General features: G+C 34.6%; 1 protein-coding gene across 5 annotated transcripts in view; it reads left to right on the top strand.

Moving 5' to 3' along the window:
• The window catches only part of Nox4 (NADPH oxidase 4), a 158,478-nt gene that overhangs the window by 109,630 nt on the left and 21,478 nt on the right, over positions 1-27,370 (top strand). For all 5 annotated transcript variants that reach the window (XM_004868204.3, XM_021247197.2, XM_021247199.2 and 2 more), the window contains one exon: positions 21,049-21,130. In XM_004868204.3, the coding sequence (XP_004868261.1) occupies positions 21,049-21,130 (82 nt within the window). The remainder of the gene's footprint in view (positions 1-21,048; positions 21,131-27,370) is intronic.

The following is a 27,370-nucleotide window of genomic DNA, read 5'->3' as shown; positions in this document are numbered from 1 at the left end:
TTTAAATCATATTTAATTACATATTAAAATCATACAAAACTTTGTGTTTTGTAAATGCATATATACATGAATACCAGCAAGTCATTTGAAAAGCATGCAGAAGAGGGAACATTACTTATTGCATAGAATTCTTCACAACATTGTTGGATGTCTAGTGTCCCTGACTCCTACCCTGTCAATTTCAGTAACTTCTAATCATCATTGTGAGAACAAAATTGCTTTCACAAGTCCTCAAAACTTCCCTTAAAAGGTGGCACTGTCCCAGCAAGAATAATTTAAGGAATGCGCAAAGTTAGAAAAGAGATGTAACAGAAGACTGAGCTGTGAAACATCTCAACATGTCATGTTCAGCACAGGTGACTAAGACAGACTGGCCATCAGGTAAAAAAAGAATAAGCAGTGTTTGATTCCTAGACACCACAGCATAGTGCTTCAAGACATAAGGGTTGACTCATTACATCAAATGCTATTGAGAAGGGGAGTAAAATAAAGACTAAATAATGGCACACTGGGAACAAAACCATAACTGAAGTAAGTTCAAGAAATAATGACAGTAATAAAGCAAGTGGAGCTGATAAATATAGAGAAATCCAGTGGTCTGGGGTTGGCACAGGTGAACATGTAAGAAAGGCCTCTCTTGCCAATTCTGTGTTCAGTGAAGTCGTGTGGTCACTTCATCATTCACAGTGGAAGCATTTTATTCCACAGAAATGATGTGAAGCCGTCCCCTAAAATTCACACGTTGAAACTTAATCACCAATGTGATAGTATTAAGAGACAGGGGATCTTTAGGAGAGAAATGGTATTAGGGCCCTAATGAAAGATTGTGAGGGTTTACTCTCTTCTGTTCTTGCATTACCATGTGCAGACATAGGATTCATCCTTCTTTAATCTCACTGCTCTGCACCATGTACAGACACAACAACAAAGTGCCATCTTGGAAGCAGAGAGTAGTTTCAACAGAAAACTGGAGTCTTGAACTTTGACTTCCAAGCCTACAGAACTGTGAGAAATAAATTTCTATTGTTAATAAATTACCTAGCCCAAGGTATATTGTCATAGCATTACTAATGGCCTAAGACAACCGTAAAGAAAGACTTTTTAAAATGTCATTATTTATTTATTTTTAGATCTGGCTAAACAGATGCCAGAAAACTTGCCAGAATACCACTGGAAAAATTTTAAGAAATGTATATGTCAAATGAAAGTAAGAAATAGGTCAGTAGCTGAAAAAAAGATATGTTAAGAACATATTATTATATTCTTATAAGTATATTAAAATCATATAACCTAACAGTTATGTATTTTGAGGAATGGCATGAATAATTAGAATGATATAGGCAGAGAAAAGTTTATAGTGCTGGACAGATAGACTGTAGTCACAGAAACAAAGTCTGTGAGTTCCTTCTAATGCACCTCGGAGGCAATGGATCCCAGTGTATGATCCAGGGTCAGTGGAAGAACTAGCCTTGGCTAAGCAGCATGGGTACTTCATGCATTGTACCAGGAGGGAAGCAGAGAAGATGGCTCCAGGTTGGTTGGAGGATTTGCGTTGGGAGAAATGGGATTTCTATTTTGGTTCCTTCTCCTTTCTCACTGTAATATGTAATAGGTTTGCATTGAGAATGAGGATGAGAGAAGCTGTGTTAGAATTTTGAAATGAAGGAAGAAGGTATAATGTATCGTTTGAAGTAATAAACTGATAACTGAAGCACAGTGATCTGAATTGTGCCGAGTAATCTTCCTAGTATGGGTTGTGAAATTTAAAGAGATCCTTCAGAATAATTGTGATGTTTATGGTTATGGTCCACTGCTCCAGGTTAGCAATTGAGCAGGTATTTTAATCAGCATTGGTCCACTTCTTATTAAATTCATTATAGCTGTCATCTCCAATTCATTCCTCTGCACTGCAGCCATAGAAACTTTAAAGCGTGAATCAAATTAAATTACTCATCTTGCTTAAATGCCTTTAATAGCTTCCTATTGCTTGTAGAAATAAAGACAAAAATCTTTATCATGGGCTAGAAAGGTCTCTATGCTCTGGCCCTATCTACATTTTATTTTGATCCGATTGACTTCTTTTATGCCCACCAGTAACACTGGCGTTTGGGTCTTTTCATCTGTCTGGCTTTCTCCCACTCTGTATGTCCTGACCTTTATATCTTGAATGTTGATCTTCACCCCTGCCCTATCCCACTCACATATATACCCAATTTCTTTAAATCACAACTCAAAAATCACTTCTAAAAAAACTTCTCAGCCCTCAGGTTAGGTGTTGTGTATATTCTAGCATCATATATATTCCATACTTAAAACCACTCTTTCCTTTCATAACTATACAAAGTGTGAATATTTGTGTACTGAGTCTACTATCGGAGACTGTAAGCATTATCATGTTAGAGTTCAATGTCTCTTTATACTCATCATTACATTAAAGGCCCTGATAAAGCAGCTGTAAACTAAATATTTGTTAAGGGAAAGAAGGAGGGAGAGAGGGAAGGAGGGAAGAAGGGCGAAAGACATGCATATCCTACCTCATGAAAACTCAAAAGCTAGTGGAGGTGGGGTCAGGTACATAAACAAATATAGTAAGTACTCTCTAAAATACAAGATGCAGAAGTTTTGATAGGGAGATTAGCAGAGTTGTCTGGGTTGAACTCCTGTATATGTGTATGATTTTCCCAGAGTGGGAGATTATTCCAGGGAGAGAAATAGTTGGTAGTTCAGATGAGTGAACTATCATAAAATGTCAGGAAAATGTCCTGCTGTTGGGGTCCGGGTAGGGGTCCTTTTGAGAGGTGAGGATGTGAGGAGCTTGAGGGAATTGCTGCAAACTTAATCTTTCACCTAAAGATGTTAGTAAAATATTAAAGAGTTTTAAATTGGAACTGAAATCAAATTTTACTTAATATGGATCCGTCTGCCAATGTTCTACTCAATGGGAAGGAGGAAGAGCGGGTTAGAGGCAAAAACACCAAATTAAATATTTCTCACAGTGTCAAGAAAGCAGATAATTTAGCTCCTAAATTCTGAAAATGAGGTTGTCTATAGTTTCCAGTGAAATAGGACAGAACAAGAACAATGGGAGGAAATTACTGGTAAAAGTCATCTCAAAGGGAAAATGTATGAGAGCGAGGGGAATAAATAGTACAGATGGTTGTGAATTACTAAGTCAGAAAGCATTAAGTACAGAGAGTTAGTGTACAGAAAGCAGCATATAGGAAATAGGCTTATCTCTAAGTTTCCCCAGAACCCTGAAAGTGATTGAAATTACACTGATCTGGCCCATCACTAGCAGTGGCAGATAAGTGATAAATACAAATACAATTACCTTGTATATATGTCCTGTGTGTATATCTAGGTGGATCTGGGTCAGGAAGAACATTCACCTACCGTATCTTAAAGTAGCTGTAATTTGTATTATGAATCCCTAATTCTAGCTTCAAGTTAGTCTGTGTGGAATTCATTGAAGACAACCGATTAGTTAACATAGAATGAAACTTAGCACAACTTACTTGCTTTTATAATAAACCATTCAATAAATGTGACCTGGGCTTGAATTCCGTATTTTACAGCCTAAGAAATCCACTGAAGTTTGTGTCAGGGAAATGAGAAGCACATGGTATGTGTCTTATAACTTAAAGGACCATTTGTTCTCAGGAGAGAGGACAAATTGTTTTCCCATTGCTTTTTCAGTATCTGAACATAACATCTGTGTAATCTTTTTTTTTTGGTAATAGCTTACAGATAATGCCACAGCAATATAAAAACTGTTTAGCAAATGATAGAATTTGCTACTCATTATGTTTCATTCTAGTCTAGGCATTTTCCAACCCTAAACAATGAGAAAAACACTTTCTTTTTGTTTTATATCCAATAAAAATGTTACTCTTTCATCTTGAAAATAGTAATTTCTGGAGTTAGAAGTTGTTAGTATAATAAAGTGATTTGTTTACATGGATTGTTATATTTTTATTTTCAATTTTCTGTTTCTAAGGGAAAATTATACTCTGTTTTCTAATATTTTCTACTTAATTTTACTATATATATTGTGAAAGAAAATGAGAATAATGAAGAATTTTCTTGGTAATAATTTCTTAATCAGTGTCAAAAACATGGCAATAATTTACTGAATAGCCCAAAAGGTATTTGGCACTTTGTTAAGTCAGCCTACTATTAATGGTCTAAATAATTTTGAAGTAGGCAGAAAATCAAAGAGTTAGTGCTATTATTATTATCATCATAAGAAATATTTTTAAGTACTCTTTTTTTGGATGCACTTGCTAAAAAGCACCTTATAAAGGAAGATACGTAAATGAGCACTTGTTCTCTAAAAAATTGTAATTTTAAAGCAGAATTATAACTTGATTGATGATAATGATGCAATTGAGCTTCTTAAGGTCATCAAAATGAATATATCTAAGATAATAATATTATTAAAACCAAAAATAGTACTTATATTCTGTGTATTTAAAGGCAGTCAAGTCTGATCTAGCACTTAAGGAGCTTAGCAGTCTTTGCTCCGTCCTAACAAGTAAAAAGAGAAACACTGAAAAACAAAAAATTCTTGTAGAAAAGTGAAGTAAAAGGGTAAATTGACACTTGAAAATTGGAGCAGTAGGTAGGTGGATACAGAGAATAATAACTTCCCAGAATAGAAGCCCACGAGCAGAAACCTCCACAGGAACCAATGCCTGGGTAGGAAAACCGGAACTGGAATTGATTCATTGACAGAAGCTCCATGTAGACAAGGCTGAGAGATAAAAACCTTCATGCTTCTGTGAATTTTATCTTCAGGAACTCTATGAAGTCATCCTGGTGAATATCAGAGGAAAAAATTCTCTTGGACATCAGGCAAGGGGAGGAAAAAAGGAACTATTTTTAAATATGCCGGAGCATCCTGCTTTTCACAAAAAGGCCTGCCCTTAGGAGAAACTGTTTCACCATAGACTAATCTGCTGGAGTTATATTAGAGCTTAATTATCCAAGAGAAGGGAAATTTACAAGCCTCCTCCAGCCATCCTGTCCAGCTGAAGGGGGAGGTACTAAGCAGCACTGGTACAGTTTATTTACAGTCAGACAACAACTCCTCAAAAGAAAGACCCAACCATTGGACTGAGGAACTCTCCCTTCGCTCCATACTTTGCTGCTGCATTATTAAAGGCCTGTTGACTAGAGCTCCTTTTACCCAGTGCATCATAACTGGCTTTCAGCAAGAGTATAATGTTATGGGCAAAATAACTCCCAACCTAGTAGAGACTGTGTTTTCGTGAAAATAAGATCTAACCATAAAATAATCAGCCTTGAAAACTAGAAATCAAAAATATTAGCCCCGATCAGCCTACCCTTGTGGTACCTGCCTTACAGAGTAGCCACTAAGCAAGAGAATAGTGATGACAGGTAAGGTAAAGGTAGGCTGATTGGGGGTGACATTTTTGATCTCCAATTTTCAAGGCTGATTATTTTATGGTTAGGTCTTAGTTTTGGAAATACAGGGTGTCAGATGTCCCAAGTTTGTCATCTCACAGCATTGAGAAATGAAGTCTCAAAGCAAGGGAGGATGTTAGAAGAGTTTTATTGGAAATAATAAGAATAGCTCCTGGATATGTGGGAGGGATTCTGAGTGGGTGACTACTGAAGCTCTTCCTCACGCGTATGTGATAAAAAAATCACAATATGGATTCAACATGGGCCAAACTACAATCAACCCATAGGTTTACAAGTATAGTCACTTAGCTAATACTGAGCCACTAGGGAAATGAATCATGTAGCAAGGGTTTGTGAAAAAAACAAAGGCATTCTTGGAAAGTGATGGGTCTAGATGATCTGGTCACTCAACTGTGTGTCTGACATCTGTCTGGGCTCACTGGACCAGGTGATGCTACTTACAGTAAAATTTCAAGTTGTTGTTTTCCTCTAGGGAAGGCTTCAGGCCTGGTTATTGTGTTTCCATCTTGAGGCCTGGCTTTCTTCAGATTCACCTCCAGCCACAATCTTGGTGTGTCTCCTCTTCTGTGCTGACTTCCCCAAGGGCCCCATCCCTCTCTGACTGCATATTAAGTTCTATCTAACTTAGCTGTCTATAATAATAGAGCTTATTTTGTAAAAACCTTGAAGCATCAAAAACAAGGTTCAAAATTAGTCAAATATGGTAGAAATGTTAGAGTTATCAATACCAGGAATTTAAAAAACCTATAGTAATATAAGAACTTTAATAATTAAAAAGTAGACAACATGCAAGAATTGATGGATAATGTAGTAGATGGAAACTTAAAGAATCAAAAGGAAATGTTAAAATTATTATGCTGATTAGGAAACAATACTATGTTAATACAGCTAAAGATAGAGTTCATAAGGAGAACTATTGGGAAATAAAAGCCTGCAGAGAGGTGTAGCAGCTCTTATTTTCTTTACACTTAGAATATTAAGCCAAAGAAATTGGGCTTTATTTTCTATTTTACGGCAGATGAAGAACCTCACTCCAGTGCATGAGTATTGTAATGGCTCTTTATGAAATAAGTGTGAGCTTGTAAGAGTTGAATGAAATTTAGCACAGTCTGTGAAGATTTTTTGAGGGAATAGGTACCTGAGTTGGCTCTTAAATCTTGGTCAGGATTTGGTTAAGTGAAGGACCAAAGGTCCTGACAGTGGGAAAACATATGCAACAGGAAATCAGAGGAGTCAGAGAAAACCCAGTTATGTCCAATGAAACTGTCTCCAGAGAGGTTGTAGGAGGTTCTCCACAGTGGAGATGAGAAATCCACCAGGAGGGATCAGGTATAGCTTCCCTGATTTCCATCAGGGATATTCAAGATGATCATTGATAGGCACAGAAATTAAAATACACACTCAGAAAAAATAGACCTCAGGCCCTCGAGAGAGGCACATTATGGTTTGAGGCTGGAAGCATTTATATGTTTGGGGAGGTGGGGATTTGTGGAATTTGTGAATCTATAAAAAGCTTGGGTGTGGTTTACTGGGAAAAAACTTTGTCCATACGTAGAAAAATAATAACTCACTTTACAGGTGCAAGGATGGGCCATTTTATGAGAGAAAGACACAGGCCCAGTCTATTATATCTTTTTTAAAATGAGTGGTCTAAGATGTTTTGCCTAAAACATTCTTTGAGCCCTTTAATCTGCTTCTTTATTTTAAGGTCAGGTTTCTAACCACTACATTGTCAACTTTGCTCTCTGTAAGGAATATAGAGTGTGATGGGCATGGAAGAAGAAAAAAGAAAAGAAAAGAAACAAGCCTACAAAGAATATATCAGCCTAGGCAGAAAGATATGGAGTATAGACATGGATAACTTCTAAAGTTGTAGTCTTCTTAAAAATGTAATTTTAAAATTACAATTTTCTTTGTCTTTTTTCTACCTATTTTTATTTCTTCTATTCCACTTCAAAAAAAAAAAAACTAACAAAGGAAGTGGATTCATCTACTTGATTGTTGCTCTTCCCTGTTTTACATATTCCATAGGGTAGATCATTGGCCTTGATATGTTCTGTTTAAGAACAGAGAAGACTCATGATATGATTGGGTTTGACAGTTTTCAAGGAAACATAGATTGCATGGCATTACTTTTGTTTGCCCAGATTTTAGGTTAAAACTTTATATAAGCATGAAAGAAAAACCTGTATTTTCTTTGAGTCTTGGATAAAATTGCCTGTTCTTCCTTCAGTATGCATTTAGGGGGTATTCAGTTTGTGCAGAAAGCAGGAACTGAATTAGTATCAAGCTGAGCTTTGATCACTTTGAGGTGTTTCTTTTGTTGAACGCCAACATTGTTTAAAGAATGCATTTGCTGTGACAAATGAAAATATAGCATTTTCCTTAAGAGATGGATTGTGTAGTGGAAAGCTTAGTAGCGATAAAATGTTTTCATCCAGAAATGCCTCCTGTATTTGCTTTCACTTTCCTTGAACCTCTGTTTTTTCTTTGTCAATTTTTGTTATAGCTTTGCTTCCATGGCAGTAAAAGAGAATTTTTGTTTTATAAGAAAGCCAGTTGTAGAAATTGATTCATTGATGTAGTTAGAGGCTAAGAAGTCTGTAGTCTGTAGTTAAAAGCTGTTTTTCAGTTTTTAAATACTATGTTTAAGAAGTAGGAAGCAGAATAATGAGTGTCAGAGGAACACACTTTTATTACTTTGCTTCCCTTGAAAATACAAGGATCCATTAAATAATTTTCTTTTGTATAATATTCCATTGTCTACCTTTTGACATTACACTGTTTAAAAGTACCAAGTGTTGAGGCATGCAGATTGTGTATGACCCTGCTGGGACTTTCTCTTATGCAATTCTTGGGCAAGAAAAAAGGAAAGGGAAAGGGGAGAGAAAAGGAGTACAATCTTTTCTAGAGAATGAGGCAGTATGGTGCAAAGGAATGGACACTGGACTGTGAGTTGTGTTTTGGTTTTGAATGTTTAATTTCTTTGCCCTTGGCTAGCCACCATTACCTGGGGACTGTCATAGCTGTCTGGTTTTCAGTTTCCTCACCTGCAAAATACTGAATCGAGGGAGTTGTTTCCTCATTTCTCAGCTCATTATTGCTGTAAAACTATAAATCATTACAGAAAAGTAATCTAGGATGTGGATAATTTAATGCCACATAAAATGGGAATGGTAACATACCTATGGTGGTATAGTTGAGAAAATCTCACAAGAATACTGTGGGGAACATATGCCAAGTGCAGAGTTTTTGTTACCTACCTCCTGTTAGTGCCTTTGCTTTTTTATAGCTCTAGTTATGCATCCTGCTACACTATGTTATCTTCCAAAAGTTGCATATAGAGGCTTGTTTTTCTCCTTGTATAAGACTAAGATTTTATATATATAAATATATTTATATTACTTTTACATTTGTCTTAATATTTGTGGAAAAGAAAATTTTAAAAAATCAGAGTATGTACCGTATTATTTTTGTAATTGCCCTAAGACTTTATTTAAAAAATATTTTTTCATTCATTTATTTTATTGGTGCATTTTAGGTATACAATATGCTGACATTCATTATTAGGAATTTGTAACTTTACATAATCCATCTTGGTTCATATTTTTTCCCCATCCCCCTGCCCTTCCTTCAACCCTTCTACCCCTTCTTGTTTACAAAGAGTTTGTTTCCATTTTTTCCTTTTCTCATATTTATTCCTTTTCCTCCAGCTTATTATTTTTTCTAAAATTATAGACTTTGCATTTGAATTCTGTCACAGATGATTTGACTGTTTCTTTAATGAGAAAATATTCTTGTTCTCCAGCTAGATTTCTTGCTTTTTTTAAAGTAGTATTAACTTGAATGCTTTTGCTGTTACTTTGAAAGCAATATTTTAAATAGCAACTATTGTTATTCAATACTTAGTTACCATGGTAATAAAGAACATTCATTTTATTTAAACAGAATTTTCAGAAGAGAAAAATTGACTTTTCAGCTTTCCCATTAGTATGGATGTACTTTAATTCTCATTGTTTGCAGTAATTTGTTTTTCTAAGATTAATGTGCATTATTTCTTTTTCTAAAGAAAATAAAACATCAACTTTTGACAAACCATTAATTTTTAAAACCAAGGAATTAATGTTCTTCTTTTCCTTTTTAAGTAATTTTGTAATTGCATTTCAAATCCTTCCTCAAATAACTGTAATGGCATTGCAATTCATTTGTATTTTAGCATTTGTTTTTGATAAGCAGAGGAACATTGATAAAAATGTGTTTTATTCATAATGGATGATTAAATAATAGCTACTCAATAAAAGTTTGTTGAGTAACCAAATGAATAAAATATGACTTAGTTGGTAAATTTCCTACTGCCGAAAGTGTCGCTCATACTTCCAATTCTAAATTCTCTTCCTTTAGAGATCATTGATCGCCACTAATGTAGGTTGTAAAGCAAAAATATTAGCAAAAATACTGACTTCACCAGCAGCATGAATCAGAAGGGCATCCTGTTTTGATTGTTACCCTTTCATTTTATTTTATTTTTTAATACCCTCCCCCCCACCTGTGACTGCATGACACACTGTAGATCAAGCTACCTCTGCAAAAACCGATGTGCATATGAGGCTTTGTGGGGACATCTAGACACAAACCATAACAGGTCAATAAATGTTTTTAAAAAATAATTTTTACATGTGCACATTTTAGGTTTTTATACCTAAAGAGTTCTTCCTAGGTGTTGTGGAAAATTAATTTTTACTGTTTCATTCAAGCATTATGTATGTGTGCATGACTGTATGCATGAATGTGTGCGTGTGCGTCAGCACTGGTGTGGTGTCTTCCTTAGGAGGTACAGGAGTGGACAGCAATGCAAAACTATAATGTGGAACCAGTATATGATGATTATCCTTAGACGCATCTTCACATGCTATTGTGGGCACATCCTGTACTATGTCTACTTTTTAAACAAATCATAACATTTAGGTGGCACTAAAAATTCCAGTTTCAAAGAAGATACAATAAATAAAATTTAGAGCAATAAGTAGAATATAAAAAGTTAATGTTTTTTCCCCTCAATTTTAAATTCTTGCCATATTCATTCTTGACTGATATACAATGATGCAGATTTTATATTCCCTAGATGTTTGCAGATGAAGTTACCAACAATTTACAGAGACTAGAATACTAAAGAAAAAAATTTAAATGTGTAACTACTTGTCAGCCCCTAAGTAAATTCCTATAAAGGCTCCTCTCACAGAGACTTTCAGAAATACACTGGTGATATGCATTCCAAAACCCTTGTAAGTTCCCTGTAGTCTGAGAATGATAGCTAGAGAAGCTGTTATGGAAATAGGCTCCTTGGAATCACAAGGGACGATCCAGTCCCCAAGGGGCAGGGTCCAGGAGGGTAGTACCTCAGTGACAGAGCAATAGTGGACGTGGTCACCATATTGGGTAGCATAACTGGAAGAATGATTGACCTGTACATATCTTTGATATTGAAAACTGGTGTTCTTAAGACCGAGATAAATGAACAATCTAGTAAAATCCTACTTGATTGGTATAAATGAAATAAACTCTAGAATTGTTCAACAGAGACATAGCCTGAATCATCTCAATAGAGTTGCAGCACATTGTCCAGTTCCCAGATATGAACCATCTCGTAGATTTTGAACCTTTTTAGTAAAAGTTCTTTTGAAAAAGGCTCCTCTACATGTCAAAAATTGAACTGCAGAAATCTCTTCTTAGCCTTTCCCAAAGCAACCTATAGCCTAGCAACTCAACTGTGTCCTGTAGAAAGAAATATATTCAGTCTTTGCAAAAATTAACCTTTTCTCTAATGTGTCATTATTTCCTTAGAAAGCAAAACATTGCTATTGTTGGGTAGTAACCACAGAGGCTTATAGGGAAATTAATTGTGTTTTGGTTTAATTTGATGTCACCATAAGCCTAGGTGGCTTCTAAATCCATCCCACAGCTATTTCCCCATTTTCAGAATGCATAGAGAAAATCTACTCAACAACTGTCAGAATCTCCTTTCCATGCACTTTCCTTTTTCTCCTTTTACTTTATGCTTTTCTTCTACTATTAACATGTACTCTTAGATGAATAGCAATCTTTCCTATACTATCTTCCATTTTATTGCCGTTCTTAAAAATTCATCTGTGACATTGTTTCTTCTTTAACTTCCATAGTAAGACACTACTCTTTTATATTTCTATAAAAATTGTTAAAATGGTTTGACAGAGAGACAAAAAACATATGCTAGAGGCAAGGTAACCTCTTTAACAAATTGTACCAGGAAAACAAGCTATACACATGCAGAAGTTTGAAACTAGATGCATGTGTCACACAATGTACTAAGGTAATGTAAAAATATGTCAAATACCTGAATATTAAAACAATCTGCTAAAAAATAAAATAGGTAAAACTCTTGAAGACATAGGCAAAAAAAAAGACTTTCCGAACAGAACCCCAATTTCACAGGAAGTAAAACCAAGAATCAACAAATGGGATTTTAACAAATCAAAAAGTTTCTGCATAAGCAAAGGAAACAACTAACAGAGTGAAGAGATAACTTACAGAATAGGAAAAAAAAAATTTTGTCCACTGTTCCTTGGACAGAGGACTAGAATATAGAAAGAATATATAAAGAACTCAAAAACTTAGACCCTCCCCAAAGAAAAGGCCTGATTAAAAAAATGGACAACTGAAATAAATTTTTGTACTTCTCAGAAGTACAAATCATTAATAGGTACATGAAAAACTGTTCAGCATCTCTGAACATTAGAGAAATGTGAATTAAAACAATACTGAGATTCTGTCTTACTCCAGAAAGAATGGCAGTTATCAAGAAATCAAATAATAACAAATACTGACAAGGCTGTGGCAGGAAAAGGAACCCTTCTGCATTGTTGGTGAGAATGTAAACTAGTACAACTATTATGAAAATTAGTATGGAGATTCCTCAAATACAGAACAAAAAATAATATTCTATTTGATCCAGCTATTTCTCTTCTAGATTTTTTCCAAGAGTTAAAGGTATATTATAAAGGTACATTCATACCCATGTTTATAGCAGCACAACTCATAATAGCTACATCTTGAATGTGGTCTATATGTCCATCAACAGATGAATGGATAAAGAAAATATGGTATTTATGCACAATACTACTGTGTCATAAAGAAGGCTAAAGTTCAGTCATTTGTAGGAAAGTGGATGCATCTTGAGACCATAATATCCAGTAAAATAAATTAGACACACAAACTTAAATATCACATGATTTCTCTTATGTGAGAAACCCTAAATGTAAATACTGTAATTTAAAGAGCAAAAGAAAGGATGCATAATAGGAAATAGGGAGATAGAACTTTTGCAAATGGAAAGAGAACTGAGATGGAAGGAGGAAGGAGGGAGAGAACAAGAAGTAAAAAGTATTCAGGTGTGTTACGTACATGTACCATCACACTATGATGAATGTAATCATTATGTACTTGCAAACATTTACTAAAAAAAAGAATTGATAAAGTGCAAACTAGTTTCTTCTGCCTAATTCACCTTCTAAGGTAGAGTAGCCTTGTGTGCTATGATTGGGTTTTTTGTGGTGTATACTCAAAGGGATGGGTAGAAAAGTGACTAAACAAAGAGGGGAATTTTCATTTGAAGAGAATTTTTCTAAGAACAGATAACTGAAGGTAGGGAGAAAGTGTAAGAAAAAATAAGGAGAAATGAAAGAAGTGTCTATCCTTCATAACTTGAGAATATGAACTGGAATAGCAGCCTTTGATGGGGAGAGAGCAGTGGCTGCTGCCTTCTACTTGAGAAATATTGAGGTTTAGAGTCAGTGGGAGAAGGACTTGGGGGCAAGCAAAGGATATTTGTAGACACTTAGAATGCATTCTCTTCCCACTTCCACGTACTCTCCAACATATTAATGGGGGTTTTGGAGTAGTACTATAATATTAGAATTGTCTTCTTTTATTTTGAATGAATGGTGATTAACTGGACCCTCTACACAGGGCCCAGGCCTCTTAGTTCCTAATATATTGTGGTTACTTTTTTTTTTATGTTCATGACATTTGCTACCCATTTCTCTTCTCTGTATCTCGGTAATAAACTGTCGTCTTTGGAAATAGTTTTCATAAAATAATGAATCATTTTTGAAGTAGATATTGATTATTCATCAAGAATTTGAGTGTTTTCATATCTTCAGTGAAATCATGTTGGTAAATCTCATAGGAAATCTTGCAAAATGGGAAATATTGACAAACATTTTATTCAAATGTTTAAATGTCACCTGTTCATTATCTACTTTTGTGAGAGAGGGAAAGATAAATTTAACGTGTAGGTTTTTTTTAAAAATTAAGCATTCTCTTTTTAGCTTCCTGCTGTTGAAGTGATTTATATTGTCATAATAAATGCAGAAGAATGTTTACTTTAGCCTAAACTGTATAGCCTGTATTTCTCACATTTTACACATCAACCTATATTGTAATTTTGTACATTTCCACTGACTACATGACCTGGAGACCTGATGGCTGTGTGCATCTCATGAGGTACCACACTGGACATGGCACAATGAACTAGTACATATTATGTGGCCTGCAGGGATACTTGCTTATTTTACCTACATCAGACCATATCAGATGGTGTTACTTGTCCCAAGGAACCTGTGTCTGAGAAGACTTTGTTTTAACTATGAGCCCCTGCATATGCACTAGAGATTCTATTTATGAAACATCTGGATAAAGCTGGAAGAAGAGAAGCGGTTTATTGATGAACTTTCCTTAATTATATGCACATGTGTCTCACCCAGTATAGCCAAGAATGTACCAGAAGCTCTCAGTACTAAGTAGATGTCTGTCAATCCCATCTTTTGCAAGTTGTTTTCTAGAAGCTGATAGATAGTGACTACAAAAGACTTAGGCATTTTTTATTATTATTATCGTCTGTTGCTTCTTAGTACTGAAGACTCTGAGTAGAAAAGATTTGTCATTTTATCATCTATACTTACTTATAATTATTCCAGTATTATAAAATAGTACTCAGCTTCTTTTTCACAATAAATGTAAAATTATAAAAATATTATGATGTACTTATTTTAGGATTTAGTTGTATAGCATGTCTAACCACATAACTTATAATGCTAGAGGTTACATTATATTAGCTGTTTTTTAAAACTAAATCTTGTAGGTATGTTTAATGTCCCGTAAAGAGTTTGTTTTGCTGCTTTCTGAAAAGAAATTAAAATGGCAAATTGAGTATGATAAAAGGATTAAAAGAAAGAAAATTTCTACCTTTTAATAAAAATGTGAATACATTATTTCAGACATTTGTAAGGCACTACTGTCACCCATTAGAGGTATTTATCTGATTTTCTTCCTGCACATGATAGTCTAATAATTAGAGTAACTGAAATGTACATACTAGATACAATGGAGAGACAATGGGGAATCAGATGCAAGAAAACAATGATGGAGTTGGAAAAGCCTGTAAGACAGAGTCCTCTGCAGCCAAGAGCTCTCCTTGCATTGTTAACTGAGGAAACTAATTAGAGCATCCACTGTGAGTTCACCTTTAGATGCAAAGGGCTTCTAGGTTATAAAAGAATGACATTAATTAGCATCATTGTCCCCTTAAATTATTTTTTCTTTCTTTTTGCAATAATAGATTTTATTTTCTTGACACCAAGGCAGTATATTTATATGCTTTTTGTTGTTATGTAAATTATTATTGAATTTGGTGTGTTCTGCATATTGGGGCTATTTAGAGATTGATTTTTCTTTCTTTTTTTTCCCATTAAGTTTATTGGTACATTTTAGGTATAAAATACAGTTACATTCATCATTGGGATCTTGTACCTTTACATGAGTGTCTTGGTTCTTATATTTTTCCCCTTCCCCTGCCCTCCCTTCAACCCTCCACCCTTCCCTATTTTCAAAGACTTTGTTTCCATTTTTTCCTTTTCTCATATTTTTTCTTTTCCCTTCTTTCCTTTCCCCTACCCCTCCCACTTCTCCTACTCCTTTAGACCTTTTCTTCCTGTTACACAATATCAATTATACATTTTTAAAAATTATGATATCAAGATCTAGAAGACATTAACACAGATTTTACAAAATTTAAAAAGATATAGAAAGCATATTACAAAAATCTTTTTTGAAATAAATTTGACAACTTCTAAGATGTACCTTGGAAGACAAATTAATGAAACTGACTCTGGAGGAAATATAAAATTTGAATAGCACCTATTAAAGAAAGTGTATTCCTAGCTTGAAAACCTACCTATATGACAACAGGCTCATATACATTTTAACTGATAAATTATATCAAACATTTAAAGCAGAAAAAAGAAGGAACACTTCTCCCCTCATTTTAGGAAATCAACGTTTTGCTAACTCTAAAACTGGATAAAGATAATAGAAGAAAAAAGTATGAACATAGAGAGAAATTTGTTTAACAAAACGAACTAATAGAAGTCAGATCTGGCAGTATGTAGAAAGTGGTTTTATTATAGGGATGGCAGTGTTGGTTCAGCACTGGAAGATCCACCCCCAACAGTCATCATTGTAACAGAGGAAAGGAAAAAGCCATATGATCCTGTCAATAGTTGGAGAAAAAGTATACGACTAAATTCGACAGCTGTTCATGGTAAAAGCTATCAGGAGTAGAACAGAACCTTCTAACAGATCAAAGACATGTACTTCATACTTTCAGCAAAAATGTCTTATATGAATGGAGAAGATACAATGCTTTCTCCCTAAGGTGGGGAACAAAGGCAGATATGCCTACTCTTCATCCGTCCATTAAACTTTGAAACATAGGCCCAAACCAAAATAGTCTGGCAATAAAATGACACAATTAGGATAGGATTGGCAAGGTAGAAGTAAAATCTTTATATGTAGATGAAATGATCATCTACAGAGAAAATGCTGAGAAATCTCTAGGAGCCCCTAGAACTTGTATTTGACTTTAGCAGGATTAGAAAACACAAGGTATATATAAAAATTCAAGTTTATTTATGCTATAAATGAATAATTGGATATTGAAATTTAAAAGTTAAGTAGGAGTAGAAAGGAACTAGAAAAGTAAAAAGAAAAAAAAAGCACGATGTTGGAAGACATTTAGTACCTAATTTTAAGACTTCCTCTAAAGCTACAGTAATCAAGGCAGTGTTGGTGTAAGGAAAGACATATAAATCATTTAAATAAAACAGAGAATCTAGAAATAGAACAACACATATATGGTCCACTGAGTTTTGAAAGATGATTTAACATTACCATTTTATAGAATATTAACATTTTATAGAACATAAACTCAATTCAGGAGCAGAGGAAAAGATAGTGTTTTCAACAAATGGCACTAGAACACCTGGCGTTCATATATAAAATGTTAACCTTTTATTTCCATACATAAAAATAACTTGAAAGGATCAATGAACCTAAATATGAAAGTCTAAAACTAAAACTTTAAGAAGAAATTATAAGGGAAAATATTTATGAATTTAGGGTAGGCAAGAATTTCCTAGGATGTAAAAAACATGATGTAGAAAAGAAAAAAATTGATAAATGAGATACCGTCAAAATTTAGAACTTTAAATGACATCATTAAGAAAATGAAAAGTAGTCCTTAAACAGACCATATTTATAATGCATATAACCTATGACCAGAATATATAAAGAAATTTTGCAGCTCATTAATAGACAACCCAATTAAAAATTAGACACAAGAAGGTGATAAATAGCTAGTACAGCACAAGGAAATGTGTGCAACACTAGAATCAGAAAAATACTAATCAGTACAATAACAAGATTGAATTATACACTCATTAGGGAGATGAAGTTAAAAGTTTTAAAAGAACCAATGTCAGCTTAGGTGTGAACCAGTTAGAACTTTCTAATACTGCTAATGTGAATGTAAAATGATAAAACGATTTTGGAAAACAACAGAAATTTCTTGTATTACTGTTAAGAACTGACAGTCCTGTTCTTAAGTTTTTACTTGAGAGGAATGAAAACTCATGTTCACAATAGATTTGTACATACAAGTTTACTATCCCTTGTCTGACATTCTTGGGACCAGAGTGTTTCAGATTTTCATTTGAAATCCACTTGATCTGCAAAGAGGATAGCTACTCCTGCTTTTTTTTTCGGGTTCCTGTCACTTGCAGTATTTTTTTTTCCACCCTTTAACTTTCAGTCTGTGAGTTTCTTTTTGAATTAAATGTTTCTTGTATGCAGCATATTGTTGGATCTTGCTTCTTGTCTCATTCTGCCAGTCTATTTCTTTTGATTGGTGAATTGAGACCATTAACATTGATGGTTATAACTGATATGTATTGACTTATCATTGTCATGACTTTTTCTTTTTGTTGGATTTCTCCCCTTTGCATTTAATTTCTTGTCATGCCTGATGGATTTATTCTGCTGTGCTTCCTGGGATTGTCATCCTCATTGTCTTTTCTTAGGACATTGTCTAAATTTTTTTGGAGTGCCAGTTTGGTATTCATGAAGTTCCTAAGGTGCTCTTTATTATGAAAGTATCTTCTTTCTCCATCAATTTTGAAAGATAATTTTGCAGGGTACATCAATCTGGGTTGGAGGCTGTTTTCTCTTAGGGCTCGAAATACATCACTCCAAGCTCTTCTTGCCTTGAGGGTTTGCATTGAGAAGTCTGCTGTGATTCTGATGGGCTTTCCTTTGTATGTGATTTGTTTCTTTTCTCTAACTGCTTGTAGAACTTTGTTCTTCTGTTGGGTTTCTGGAATCTTAAGAGTTATATGCCTATGTGTAGATTCCTTTTAAATCAAGACTAATTGGAGTCCTATGTGCCTCCCTTATCTGTATGTCAAGTTCTTTTCCCCTGCTCGGGAAGTTTTCTGCCATCACTTCTGTGAACAGTTTTTTTATGTCATCTGCACTCTCTCCTGTCTCTTCATTGACTCCAATAATTCTTATGTTATTCTTCTTTGCATTGTCTAGCACCTGCTGGATTGATTTCTTGTGGTCCCTTACAATTTTAAAGCAGTTTTTCTTTTCTTGGTCACTAATTGCAATTTTTTTATTTATATATATATTATCAGTACATTTTAGGTATAAAATACATTTACATTTATCATTGGGTGTTTGTACCAGATCATGATGTATCTTAGTTTTTATTTTTTCTCCCATTACCTGTGCACCCTTCACCCCCTCCATCCTTCCCTATTTACACAGAGTTTGATTCCATTTTTTTTTCTTTCTCATAATTTTTCCTTTCCCTTCTTCCCTTTCCCCTTCCTCTCCCACCATCCCCAAACCCTTGGACTTTTTCTTATTTCAAATTATCACTTATTCATTTTAATCATTTTCATCCTTATTTAGACTTTCACTTTCTCACACTAGAGAAACTATTCGGTATTTACACAGAAGTAAAAACACCAAATAAATATATGAAAAAATGTTCAACATCACTGGTCATTTGAGAGATGCAGATGAAAACAACACTGAGATTCCACCTCATCCCACAAAGAATGGCTGCTATCAAGAAATCAATCAATAACAAATGCTGGTGGGGGTGTGGAGAGAAAGGAGCCCTCCTCCGTTGTTGGTGGGAATGTAGATTGGTGCAACCACTGTGGAAATCAGTATGGAGATACCTCAGAGAGCTAGGACTACAGGTCCCATTTGACCCAGCTATTCTCCTACTGGGAATCTTCCCCAAAGAATTAAAAGAATCATACCACAGTGATATATGCGCACCTATGTTTATAGTGGCACAGTTTGTAATAGCTAAAGCTTGGAAACAGCCCAAGTGCCCATCCACTGGAAACTGGATAAAGAAGATGAGGTTTTTTATAAAATGGAGTACTACTCAGCCATAAAGAATGAGAAACTAGAGACATTTATAGCTAAATAGATGCATATTGAGGCCATACTCTTAAGTGAAATAAATAGGACTAATTGCCATCTTATTTTCTATATCTGAAATTCTGTCCTCACATTGGCTCATTCTGCTGTGTAGACTTTCAATAGAGTTTTTAATCTCCTGGAAGTCTGTTTGCATCTGTTTTATGGATTTCATTTGTTTTCTATATTGGGATTCCATCATGTTTCTGAGCTCCTTTCTAGATTTATTAATCATGTCTTGCACTATGAGCACAATCTCTGCTGTTATCTGAGAAATTATTTCTGATTTCATTTTTTCCAGTTCCTCTTTTGTTGCCAGTTCAGGGAGTCCAAGTGGTTGAATATCAGAGTGTTCCATCTCTTTTTCCCTTTGGGATTGCTGTAGGTGATGTGAAAGTCTGGTTTTGAGACTTGTTTATGTGTCTTCTCATTTCGACTGGGGGAGGGAGTTGTGTGCTGCTGGTGCCTATGGGGCTCACCTCCTCTATGCTTGTGGGGTGGTATGGCAGCCCAGAAGCCTCCTCTTGTGCCCTGGGAGCAGCTCACCTCCTCTGTGTTTGTGGGGGTTGAGATTGATTTTTCTTAAAGGGAAAATTTTTTTTAAGGGAAAAATGAAGAAAGTGGGTCACAGTAAATGTACCAAAATGTTTCAGTAAAATTGAAAAGAGTATTTTGTTTTTCTTATCTTTGTATTTAAATAATAAAATATTTGTCTCACAATTGATTGTCCAAAGAACCTAAATTAGTGTAGTTGTATGTAGTATATCATCTACGTCTGATAGCTTCAGAATCCTTTTGTTAATTGAGTGAGAGAAAGAGAGAAAGAAAATCTGCAAAAGTTGTAGGTGTTAATTAAGATATATCTCTACACTAGTAAAAAGTCAAGTTCAGATATCGTATCAGTCAACTCATCACAATATCACTTTGGAGAAAATCCTGGGTTTTTTTCATTGGCTTTAATGAAAGTATATTAAGAAGCCCTATGAAAGGATTCAGTTCTAGTATTGGACAGCTGTGCTAGTGTCTTAAGAAATAATTTTGGCCTGCTGAGAAAGTAGGTCATCTGGATTGACATTTGGCTGAAGAAAAGGAGCATTCCACAATTTTTGTTAGTAATCAAAGTAAAAACTTGATCATTTTGGAGTTTTCTCCAGACTCAGATAAGAATGAGATGCTAATTAAATAACTGACAGGAAGAAACTTGAGAGACTAAAGAAAAACTAATACATAAAATATAAACAATTTTTTATTTATTTGGATTTTTCTAAGGTTATTTTTATCACTTATCTTTATTCTCATAAATAAAAAATTTAAAATCTTGTATACCATCATGGACTAAAACTTATTGTTTACATTTGGAAATTTATGATGAAAGAAATATAATTTTGACGAAGGATATAATTTCAAGCTATGTGTTGTATATTTTTTTTGTGTATAAGTGAATGTTTTTGACAGTCATGATAGCTATTCAAGGACTTTTGTTTATTTTCATTTACTATCTGCAGTTTTTATATCATTGTATCATTGTTAAAGAATATTTCAAATACATGAATATTATTTATAGATTTTTTTATAGTTTGGGTAGCTGTATAAATGATCTCTTTTCTTTGTTTTTGCTATATATGTGTGTCTGTGTGTATATGCTTGTAATCTTATCTGTATAGTATTATGCACAAAAATATTTTTATGACTTTTATCTTTTCACAGCTTGTTTTTTTTTTTTTTTGGCAGAACGATTCCGAGATTTGCTGCTGCCTCCATCTAGTCAAGAGTCTGAGATTCTGCCCTTCATTCAATCTAGAAATTATCCCAAGTAAGCTTCAGGGCTTCTCTGGGAATTCAAAAGGGAGGTGGCTTGGCCCTGGAGAAATTTCGTCTTAGTTCATGTTATGGGATATCTTGTTTACACTAATTGGGTTGATTAAGTTCCTCTACATGGCATATCTTTCATCTTCTTTTACTTTATTTTTTTTGGTACTGGGGATCGAACTCGGGACCTTGTGCTTGCAAGGCAGGTGCAGATACCACTGAGCTAAATCCTTGGCCCTCTTTTGTCTTCTTATTTCCCTTTCCCATCCTCTTCATCCTTTGCCCTTGCTTCTTTGGATGACTTCCCTTTGACCCTTTCTATCCATTCTTTATCATTTTCTTTATTTGTACTTTGCCTCACTCAAATGAGTGATACTGTACTGTATTTAAGCTTGTGTGTCTGGTTTATTTCATTCAATATTATATTTTCCCAGTGCATCCATTTTTCTACGAATGTCTCAAATTTGTCATTCTTTATAGCTGAGTATAATTCCTTTGTATATAGATACTGTATTTTCTTTTTTTGTTTGTTTTGGTTTTTTGTTTTGTTTTTTTTTTGTACTGGGGATTGAACTCAGGACCATGCGAGATACCATATTTTATCTAATCATCTGTTGATGGGTATAAAGTCTCCTTCTAGGATTTAGCTATTATGAATTGTGGTGCTATAAATATTGGTATGCAATTATCATTGTAATATGATGGTTTAAGCTCTTTGGGGAAGAGCCCCCGTAGGGGGACAGCTAGGTCATATGGAATTTCTAATTTCAGTTCTTTGAAAAATCTCTGTACTTATTTCCATAGTGGTTGTACTAGTTTACATTCCCACCAACAACGCAGGAGGGTTCCTTTTTAACCACAGCTGTGCCAATGTTTGTTACTGATTTTCTAATGATTGCCATTCTCTCTGGAATAAGATGGAATCTTAGGGTTGTTTTAATTTGCATTTCTTTAATGGCCAGAGATGTTGAACATTTTTTCGTATATTTGTTGATCATTTGTATTTCTTCTTCTGTGAAGTGTCTTTTCATTTCTTTTGCCCATTTCTTCACTGGCTCTTTAATTTCAGAAGGTTTAATTTTTTTCGAGTTCTTTGTATGTTCTAGATAATAGTCCTCTGTCTGAGGAGTAGCTGGAAAAATTTTTTTCCCTATTCTGTGGGGTGTTTCTTCACTTTACTGTTTGCTTTTTTTTTTTTTTCTATTCAGAATCTTTTTAGTCTGATATAATCTCATTTGTTAATTCTTGCTGTTATTTCTTGTGCAATTACACAATGGAAAGGGAGTTACAGTAACAAGTTTTATAGCTCATCCATACTGATCTTATCCATACTGATCTTATTTTCATTAACTCTGAAGGACTCAGGTTTATAATATACTTACACTAGAAGACTAGAAGAGTTATATTCCCTTTTTTTTTTGGTACCGGAGATCAAACTCAGTACCTTATGCTTGCGAGGCAGGCAAAGTGCCACTGAGCTAAATCCCTGGCCGAGTCAGTTATATTCTTATCCTTATAAATGTAATTTGGATGTAGAAGATGGTTGAGGACATTTTGCATAATTTTACTCATATACAACATGCAACAATTTGGCAAGTATTCCAAAAAAAATGACCCAGTATCACTGGAAAGTTTAATCAAAATATGTACAAAAATATTGTGAAAACAGAGTCATAAAATATTTTTTCTTTGCAAAGATCAGTATCAAGTTCTCTGAGCTGCCTAATATCAGAACAGGTAGAGAAAAGAATACTATTCATAACAAAAATTAGAACTGTTTTTCTTTGGCTTGGTTTGCTGCCAAAGAACAATGTTGATTGTTTGGACAATAAGAACAGTGTCCCAACCCGGTCTCATTTCCAATTGGCTGCTATGAATGGTTTCAAATGGTGATGTTGGGTAATATTTTAAACTGCAAAACCTCATATGACCTTTCCAGATTTTCCCTATTCTCCAGCTTATTTTCCTTCTTCTTCCCTAGCAAAGATACCCTTATTCTCTCTTCAGCAATTTTTGTTCAATATGTGTATATTTAATGTACTTGGTTTGAGCTAAGTTACCCTCATTTATAATAACAAAGAAATAATAATAGTGTGTATTGAATCCTCTACATACCAGAAATTGTGCTATATGCTTTATATGCATTATTTTGTTTAATCTTTACTATACTGCTCTGAGTTAGGAAGTTTTATGTCTCCACTTCTGTAGATTAGAGGACTGAAATTTGAATAAATATTCCCTCACCCAACATCACATGGCACAGTTGGGTCTCAAACCCAGATCTGTTTGTCACCAAATTATGCTTAACTCTCTTATACTGTCTCTCATTTACTCATTCAACTGACTCATTAACCAAATACTTAGCGAGTAGCATAAGCAGTTACAGTTACTGGGAATATAAGAGTGACTAGGACATAATGAAATGGCTTTGAGAGACCTAGTGTCCTGTCGGGGGAAAAGCAAAATCAGAGTTTAGTGGCTAAAATTATAGCAATGTGTTAAGACGTACACACAAAGAAATAAACTAAATTCTACAGGAGAATAGAAAATAAAGTGCTCATCTAAGTTATTTATGCTGTTAATTTTTTCTTGAATAAAATTAACCAGTTAAAGAGGATTTTAAGATAAAACTGATAGCTTAACAACATACAGAGCCATGAAAGTTCAGAGATCATTGAGGGATCATCACCAAGTAACCAAAAACTGTGTTTGTTGATGCAAACACATACATGCCAGTGAATGCACATATACAAAAGCACACTCAAGGGGTTGAAGTGCAAAGAAAAATGGAGATAGAGCCAGGTCCTGAAAGGCCAGAATTGACATTTAACAGAATTTGGGCTTTGTTGTGAAGCCAGTGGAGAACTGTAAAGGAGAAGGTTAGAGCTACATTTTCATAGATTTATCATAGAGCCAGAGAGAGACATGAGGTACCACATGACACCAGGCGATTTTCTAGCTGGCAATTTTCTGTTAGGGTAGGAAGCAATAAAGTGTTAATAGTAACATGAAAGATCAGATAGGTGTCTTAGGATGTTAGAAGGCACAATCAACAGAATGTAGTGACACTTCTGGGTTAGTTAAGGGAGGATGAGAGAGATGGAAAAAGGGGCTTTAGGTGATTTCAAGGTTTTTCATCTGAGTTGCATTCTGGTTTACTGTCCTCATGATTAGGGTTGAGTGGAAGTCTCTCGGAGAATCTTTCTGCTTTTCTTTTTCTTTTGTTTCTTATATTTTAAATGGAAATAATGGTGACACCTTTCCTTTTATTGTTGCTTTGAGAGTACCATAATGCCTGGCATAATTTTACTTTGTGCACCTTTACTGTATTTAAATAAATATGAAATAAAACACCTAGCCTGTGTGTGTGTGTGTGTGTGTGTGTGTGTGTGTGTGTAACTGGAGATTGAACCCAGGGCCTTTACACTGAGCTACTGTCCTACACTCCCCCATTTCTTTCTTTTTTTTTAATTTTAAGAAACTCTTGCTAAATCTCTTAATTGCCCAGGTTGGACTCGAACTTGTGATCCCTCCTGCCTCAGCCTCCCAGAGTCCTGACATTATAGTCTTGTACCACAACACCTACCTAGCACCTGACCTTTACAAAAAGAAGTGAATCCTCATCAGCAACATCCTCATCAGCTCTGTTTTGCCTTTTCTCAAAGTGTCTTGCCTCAGGGCAAGGGAAAGTCTTTACCTTGTGGCTGTTGTAATTCACCACTTCTGTCTAGGTGGAGGGGATCATTGTTTTGCGGGATAGAGATAGCTGGAAGCAAAAGGATGTGTTTGCAAGATTAGTCTGGAAGAAGAACTTTGTATTTTGTGCCTGTCTTTGTGAGTTGGGGCCAAAGGTCAGGAAAGGTGCCTGCAGCTGAGTTGGCCTCCCTTTACAGAAGGTCCTCAGAAACCCTGCACAAAATACTACTTCATTTCACTAGTCTGAACTCATGTCACTACCATTTTTAAGAAAGGCTAGAAAATGTAGTTCTCCCTTTTTCTCTTATGTGGCTGCATTACTATAACTACACCCTCCAATTTGGAGCATTGCATTGCTGGTCCTTTAAAATTTTTAAAAATTGGGCCAGGGATTTAGCTCAGTGGTTCCAGCGCCTGTCACGCAAGCGCAAGGTCCCAAGTTTGATCCCTGGTACCAAAATAAATAAATAAATAAATAAATAAATAAATAAATAAATAAATAAAATTTTCAAACATTAAAATATTTGTTTAATAGATTTTCTGAATTTATTTGAACATGACATACTTCCTCACCCCTTGTAATATTGTTTTGTAAAAATTTCTTTAACAAGTACTGGTATAATTAGTAGCTATTTTTAAAATCTTAAGATATTTTCTTAAAGCTGTGATTAACTTTCTCCTCATGTTGCCTATTTTAGTGTTTATAATATTGGTGTGTTTAGGGTAGAGGTGGTAGCAAATGTTGGGAGATAGGATACCTATTGTTTTTATTGAGACAGGGTCTCGATATGTAGTTCAGGCTGGCCATGACCTCACTGTGTAGCCCAGGCTGGCCTTGAACTCACAACCATTCTCCAGCCTCAGCCTGGGATTACATGCATGTGCCATCATATCCAACTAAAACTTGGATCTTTAATATAGTTGAATTAGCTTTTGGCTGATGAATTTCTTTAGAGAGAAGACCTCTCACAATCAAATCACACTCAATAAAACAATCCAATTTAGAAAATATTAATGAATTCTGCTTTCAAGGGAAAACTTATTAAAATTTCAAAATATGTTTATATACTTTGGAGGGAAGAGAATATCTCTTGTCTTGGAATTTTCTTGAAATCTTTACGAAAGAGTTTTTATTAGTTACCAATAGAAATTTAAAAATATATCAAGTTGATCTCATCTGAACTATGCTGTTAGAAGACTGAATAGTTGCTTTTGATTTCTGTAATCTTGACACATGCAACAATAATAACAAAACATTCTTTTGAAATCCAGGTATTAAAATAAGTTCATTGTTTGTAAATGTAAGGCAATGTATTTTGCACATTAGTCAACTCAAATATATAAAAAATGACTGAAGTCATTTTCATTTCTTTTTGTTTCTCTCAAAAAACTAGTAGTTGCTGAGTAATAAATTAGCAGTAATTTTGTTTTCCTTCTTCCTTTTCAAGTGAAAAGCAGCTGGTCCTCTAAGATTCTTCAAATCAAATTGCCAACTACCATTCCCATCTGTTGAATCTCTCACCTGGCTTGAGGGGGCACTATAGCCATTCAGTCACATCATGATATTTATATGACTCCATAATTCTTAGCAGGAGTTTTTTGCATCAATATGTCTTGTTGACCCTGATAAAGATGAAGGAAAAGTTTAGAGAGGACAAGTAACTTGTCTGTGACCCCATTTCTGTAAATGATTAAAACTTCAAGTTCTAGTCTTCAAATCCAAATTATTTTAAACCAAAGAAAATCTGTGGAGGGAATGGGGAGGGTGTTTGTTGGAAAGCGGAGAAGTAAGAAAGAGATGGTTTTCATTTCTTTTCTCATTTTTTGTTGGTCAATAATGTATCGATTTTATCAATGAAATTTTTAAGATTTCATCTTTTAAAAGATCAATGCATTGATGTAACTCATTTTTCTTTTAACCCATTTAGTGTGATTTTCAGATAAACATGCATGCTTATGTGGTGTATTGCATTTATTGCTTTGTGTATGTTCAACCATCCCTGCATCTCTGGAATGAATCCTCCTTGGTCATGATGTGTGACTTTTTTGATGATTTGCTACATTCTGCTTGCAAGTATCTTATGGAGAACTTTTGCATCTGTGTTTATTAAAGAGACTGGCCTGTAGTTCAAACTCACAATAAAAATTCTTTATGGCATATATGATGTCATTTTTATTCTTGAATCGAAAATAGTATCACACAAATAACTGGCCCAAAGTATATGTTTAAATGAGTGAGCTTTAAAATGTGAATTAAATGTATGCAATAAGAATTGTACATTTTGTAATTGTATGGTCTATGAGTACTTACTGAATTTCTGCTGTGTTTGCATCATTACATTAAACATATCAGCTTCAGTTTTTGTTCCTTGAAGTAAAAGAACTATATTTTGGGCCGAGGATTTAGCTCAGTGGTTTTGCCGCCTGCTGTGCAAGTGCAAGGACCGGAGTTCGATCCCCAGTACCAAAAAAAAAAAAAAAAAAAAGAAAGGACTATATTGTTCTAGTATATATACTACTTTAACACCCTTGCAGGTTTCTCTGTAAG

The sequence above is a fragment of the Heterocephalus glaber genome, unplaced genomic scaffold (assembly GCF_053883595.1).
Source record: "Heterocephalus glaber isolate CG9 unplaced genomic scaffold, H.glaber_assembly_v1.0 deba00001429, whole genome shotgun sequence".
NCBI classification, from domain to species: domain Eukaryota; kingdom Metazoa; phylum Chordata; class Mammalia; order Rodentia; family Bathyergidae; genus Heterocephalus; species Heterocephalus glaber.
This window is presented reverse-complemented; position numbering and strand designations above follow the sequence as displayed.